We start from the raw sequence: 5,000 nt of genomic DNA, 5'->3' as shown, positions 1-5,000 counted from the left end.
CACTCGAAACCGACGGTTTCATCCAATGGTATCATCCCGATTCCCGGGCAAAGGGGTTGTACCGAACAACAGCTTCGGTCGAAAAGTATCACTTGACAAACGTCGAGAAACATATCAGCACATGGTTTCGACTGCCGGATCCAACCAGCTCCGATAACAACATATCACGTTACACATACACCCTCAACGGTGTCATTACATTTCTTGGGATTCTAACAAATGCCGTACACCGACCCTCCCATCGATTGGATTGGTCCCATTCAACATGAAAAGAGCCATTGTTTTGCATTGAAACACTGTTTGAACCCGCAATTGGCTTGGCGGTGATTTTACGATCGCTGCAAATTAATTTGAACGTCAAATTGTATCCAAAACATATCATTAGATGGTAAGAAAAATCACTAGCATGTAATTCCACTCGATCTATTTGTAGTGACTTTTGATTGTCCAGTTTGGTCTTTTACATACCAGTGATCAGTAATGATGATCGTATGATATTGTTGTTTGTAAATCGAACATGCTACCCTACACTACAAGGCCCAGCAGAACTCGACAGTCCAAATGTACCCTACCCTAGCGTTTACACACGGTTCAGAGTTTACTTCCGCTGCTGAAATCAATTCGGTGAGGCAGATATATTTAAGACTCTTGAACTGAGCAGTGCAATGCAGCCGAAAATGCAAAAAAAAACAAAGAAAGCAGAAAGCAAACAGTAAAGATGATGGTGCTAGTGCTCGTGTCCCCAAATGCTCGATGTCAATCCAAACTATGGCAGCTAGTACGGTAGTCATAGCATTTCCTAAGCGCAAACAATCGTTGTTCGAAGCGTAACCATGCACGCCTTGAATGTCACTTCTTCACTCTTCCTTCCAACACCCTAGTACAACCGAACTCCGCGCAATAACGATATGAGGTAGTATCATGCTGCCTGCTGAACTTTAACCTCTTCTTCTCCGCTCGGCAACAGCTGACAGATGAGACCAGGATCCACTCCACTTTCAATGTTGAGCTTAGCAGCAGGACCGTGCTGGCTACTAGACGAGAGGTTATCAGCGAAAGCGCTGCTGGGACAGAGGGGGAGGTGGGAATTAGGAAACATTATCCTTATACATAGCTTGTAAGCGTAAGGTTGCTCCTACGAAACAGGACCGGCGGTGAAGCATGAATCCAAATTTACATTAATACCACATTCGTATACACGAGCGCGGTCCAGCGCGAACAGCAAACACAAACACACGCTAACGGGATGAGCTTTAGTGTGCTCTTTCGTGGATTTAAATATATGTTTAACTGAACCACCACACCGCCATCCTCACTGTCCAGGATGTTTCCGCAAAACTTTCATCCTCTTGTTGCGAAAAACCTTTACCAGGTAACGCCCTGGAATCGTCGGTTAAAGACTTCTGAGTGTTGCTTCCGTTTTCGCAGTTAGTGAGCTCTAGCCATGCACGCTCACCGACGGTATAGTATTGGTTTTACTGGAGCTCTTTACTGGAGCGTGGTGTAACGTCACTACCGGGTACCGAGAGGGAGGATGGACAAAAAAAAAGCTCAAAAGGTCGAGTGCGGTGTGGTGTTTTCACTCGTGTACGTTCTCGTTCCCGCATCATCTTTCCATCCAGCTGAGTAAGAGATAGGGAAACAGTGATACACTGGAGAAAGGGAGTCCTGTTAGCACTTTTGCATCACTCTGCATCACTTTTATGCTCTCCATGGTATTTTTGAAATCAGATGTGTGTTGATGTACTCGTTGCTCGCAACATGGCGGCAGCTAAAGGAAACGTAATTCACTGTATCATTCACGAATGTTCTTCGTATTCGGAATCATCATCACTATGTCCTTACGCAAGAAGTTACTCTTAATTGTAAATTTAAGCAAAATCATTATGCACACAAACACAGAAAAAACACTCACACACAATAAGAGATGGTAAAAGGCAAAGGGGATGTTACGATTCTAGCTGTTGGTTTATTTCCGAAAGGCTTGTTGTTACGAAAGCTCTTAAAGTTGATTCAAAGCATTGAAGTTCAAGCAGCTAAACAATGAACAAAACTCAAACAAATGGCTTACAGGAAACCAGCAGAAACCCGCAAACTAGAGTCTCAGAAACTGCAACTATTAAGCATCTACAGGACTGGAAAGAATGTAGCGACAGCTCAACACAAACTAGCATAACGTTAGCGTAGCACTAGAAAACAGATCCAACCCAAGCTCTCTCGTCGTAGTCGATTAGAGGAAAACTGCTGTGGAACGGACGTTCTTCAAAGTGAAAGCAACGGCGACAAAACCAACCAACCAACACAGAAGCAGCGATAGATAACAGAGTAGACAAATCCATAGCATAGACGCTCCTAATCGCCCACCAAACATAGCGACAGCAATAGCAAAACCAGAAGGAGAAGAGAAAAGAACCGTGGAACCGGTAACAGCTAGATCCCTGATCCGGGTGCTCTGTTGTTCCGGAGGACTGCTGCTAATGCCGCGACCGAACACCCATCGCCGGCAAGCGAGCGAGGGTGATGAAAATGAAGTTATATTTGTATTCAGATATGCGGAAGGCTATAACAACATCGTGGAGTCCTTGAAAATATGGTAAAGTGATAATCTGCTGTTGCGGAATGAAAAGGGCAGAACAGACAGACCAACCGTAAGAGGGATCGTAAGAGTGTGAGGTTGCCAAACACCGGGTGCGACCAGTGGATGCTAGAGAGAGAGAGATAGATAGAGAGAGAGAGAGTGGGAGGTGAAGAAACACAAAGAAAATGGTCATGTAATGTTGGGGACAACGGCGAGAATTACCAATGAGATGCTAAAATAAAGAGATTTTTCCCGAGTTGATTCGGAAGCCAAAAAGGACCTGGTGTTGTTGTTTATTCTTATTTCCAGCTCATTCGTTCTTCATTTATTCTCAATCTTATCAATCGCTGAAGTACTCCTTACATTTCGGAATGGTGATGCGCATTAAACAATATGTTGCTTCTGTTATGGGCTATGAGAGCTCTAACAAAGGACGAAGCACGCGCCTTGTTTGTGTTTGTGTGTTTGTATGTGTGCAGATTGTACATGTTTGTGTGTGCGTATGTGTGTCTGGTGATGTCTTCTTGTGGTTTGTGTGGCGTGTATGTGTGTTGGTATGATTTGGGAGCGCTTCGACATCCACATCATTCGTCACGGGGTCCTGCGGAAACAGTTCATTAGTCCGGGGGGTGGAAATTATAGTGATTCTTGGCCTTGGCCATGCGTGTATGAGTCCTGGCATGAGGCGGACCACCTCATCATGATGGATGATTATGCTCAAATGACAAAGCTACACCGTATCATTGCCGTGCCATTTGCCAACCGATGCTTTGTATACTCTGTGATTGTCTTTCTGCGAAGGAGAAGGGATTCGCCAGCAATCGTTCCAAGGTTTGTAGAAGCGCCTGAGGCCAAAGGATGAAAGGAAAAAACCAAAAATGCAATGATCCAAAGGGAAAGTGCAGCCATGCTCCAGTCACCTGACCCACGGAGCGTACAAGACTGCACGGCCATGCAACACTTGGTCACAAGGAACGACATACAACGACAATAGTCAGGACGAAAGACTACGAGTTGACACAACGGCGACGCTGGTTCTGGCATCTGCATGCCGGGTGTGGGAATGACACGGACAAGGGACGCTACGGAAAAGCACTTCACAGGACAAACACAATGTGACAGGACGGGACAGTGACAACACTGAGCCAGAAACAGGGCACAGGACAGTACGCCACAGACAGACGACAGTACAGTCGAGACGCAGGACAAATTCAGATCCAGATCTCTGGCCACCATAATTACCACTTTTCCGTATCCGTCCACGGATGCAAGCGATCCTACATGAGGTGCGAAGCAGTATGTTAGCGGTCCTATTCACCTGTCATAACCTCCATAAACTCTGTGGACGAAAGAAAGAACAAGACGTGGCGCATTAGAGCGTGGGGGAAGTTCTCAGAGGGTGGTTGGTTCATTCAAATATTTACCCTCGAAGTCAACCGTTCCCGATCCATCGGCATCAATCTCATCTACGATGTCGTCTAGCTCAGTTTCCGGGACCGCACCGTCCAGTTCGCGCAAAATTCCTTTGAACGCATCCACAGGAATGAAGCCTTTGCCTGTTGGGGAACAAAACCCGGAGAAAGCGTGTCAGAGGCGAGGCTCCTCGCGAATCGATTAGGAGCAACAACGGAGTGGCGTACCGTCTTTGTCGTACAACATGAACACTTCACGTAGTTCGGCACGCAGCACGTCGTAATCTTCCTCCGGCTCAACATAATTCGAAGCCTGGAAGCATAAATAGCATGAGAAATAAGTAGCTGAAACTTAACGCAAAGCCTCAAATGGCTGGGATGATAAAGCATAATTAATTTTAATTAATTATGATCGTTAATTACCAGCTCGATGAACTCCTCAAACTCTATCAATCCAGATTCATCGACATCGTATTCTTCGATGACCTCCTGAAGCTCTTCTTCGGAGAGGGCGTAGCCAAGAAGCTCGAGGATCTCACCGACGACCTCCAACGAGATGCTGCCCTTCTTTTCGATATCAAAGGCAATGAAAGCTTCCTTCAGGACTGCAGAATGAGAAACATGAAAGCATGAGATAGGAGTGGGACTGACCGAAAAACCGCTCCTTTATCCTTACCCCTCACTTGATCCTTGCTCAGCTCTGCCTTCTGCATTGTGATAGAAAGTGTGATAAAGCTTGCACGAGAAAATAAACTCAAAGCAGTAAGTCACTCGCTTGCTGGTGGTTGATGACAACTAATCGCCGCCGGTGGCCTGATGAGTCCTTTTTGTAAACATCGCAACCATCTGCGACCCGTTCCCGTCGCTGTTCGATTTACAATCGATTGCGGTTTCGAAGTGGGTTGCGATCACAACAATTGTGCTATTTTCGGTTGCGCTACGTACCGAGCCATCGAGCGATCGAGCGATTGATCGGCTATGGCAAAGGCACGTGCTTGGTCCGTTGCATA

General features: G+C 46.1%; 3 protein-coding genes across 8 annotated transcripts in view; 2 read left to right on the top strand and 1 right to left on the bottom strand.

Moving 5' to 3' along the window:
- Positions 1–2,650, top strand: part of LOC126574368 (leucine-rich repeat-containing protein let-4) — an 18,715-nt gene extending 16,065 nt beyond the window's left edge. For all 4 annotated transcript variants that reach the window (XM_050234527.1, XM_050234528.1, XM_050234529.1 and 1 more), the window contains one exon: positions 1–2,650. This exon is cut by the window's left edge and continues 2,022 nt beyond it. The gene's annotated coding sequence lies outside the window, so the exon portion shown is untranslated.
- LOC126574369 (troponin C, isoallergen Bla g 6.0101-like) overlaps positions 1–5,000 on the top strand; it is a 177,500-nt gene that overhangs the window by 157,377 nt on the left and 15,123 nt on the right. The gene's annotated exons all lie outside the window — the stretch shown is intronic.
- LOC126574371 (troponin C, isoallergen Bla g 6.0101-like) lies at positions 2,840–4,828 on the bottom strand. 2 transcript variants are annotated; one of them, XR_007608219.1, is made up of 6 exons: positions 4,667–4,828; positions 4,414–4,595; positions 4,219–4,303; positions 4,003–4,134; positions 3,821–3,917; positions 2,840–3,423 (listed from the first exon to the last, which is right to left on the bottom strand). XR_007608219.1 is itself a non-coding variant. In XM_050234534.1 (6 exons), exons 1-6 carry the CDS (start codon positions 4,701–4,703, stop codon positions 3,163–3,165), a joined length of 474 nt encoding a protein of 157 aa, XP_050090491.1. In that variant the 5' UTR covers positions 4,704–4,828; the 3' UTR covers positions 2,840–3,162. The 2 variants fall into 2 exon arrangements, 1 of the variants encoding a protein (XP_050090491.1); XM_050234534.1 differs by having other exon boundaries at positions 2,840–3,179; positions 3,897–3,917.

The sequence above is a fragment of the Anopheles aquasalis genome, chromosome 3, assembly GCF_943734665.1.
Source record: "Anopheles aquasalis chromosome 3, idAnoAquaMG_Q_19, whole genome shotgun sequence".
NCBI classification, from domain to species: domain Eukaryota; kingdom Metazoa; phylum Arthropoda; class Insecta; order Diptera; family Culicidae; genus Anopheles; species Anopheles aquasalis.
Note: the sequence above shows the minus strand (reverse complement) of the source record. Positions and strands in the feature narration are given on the sequence as shown.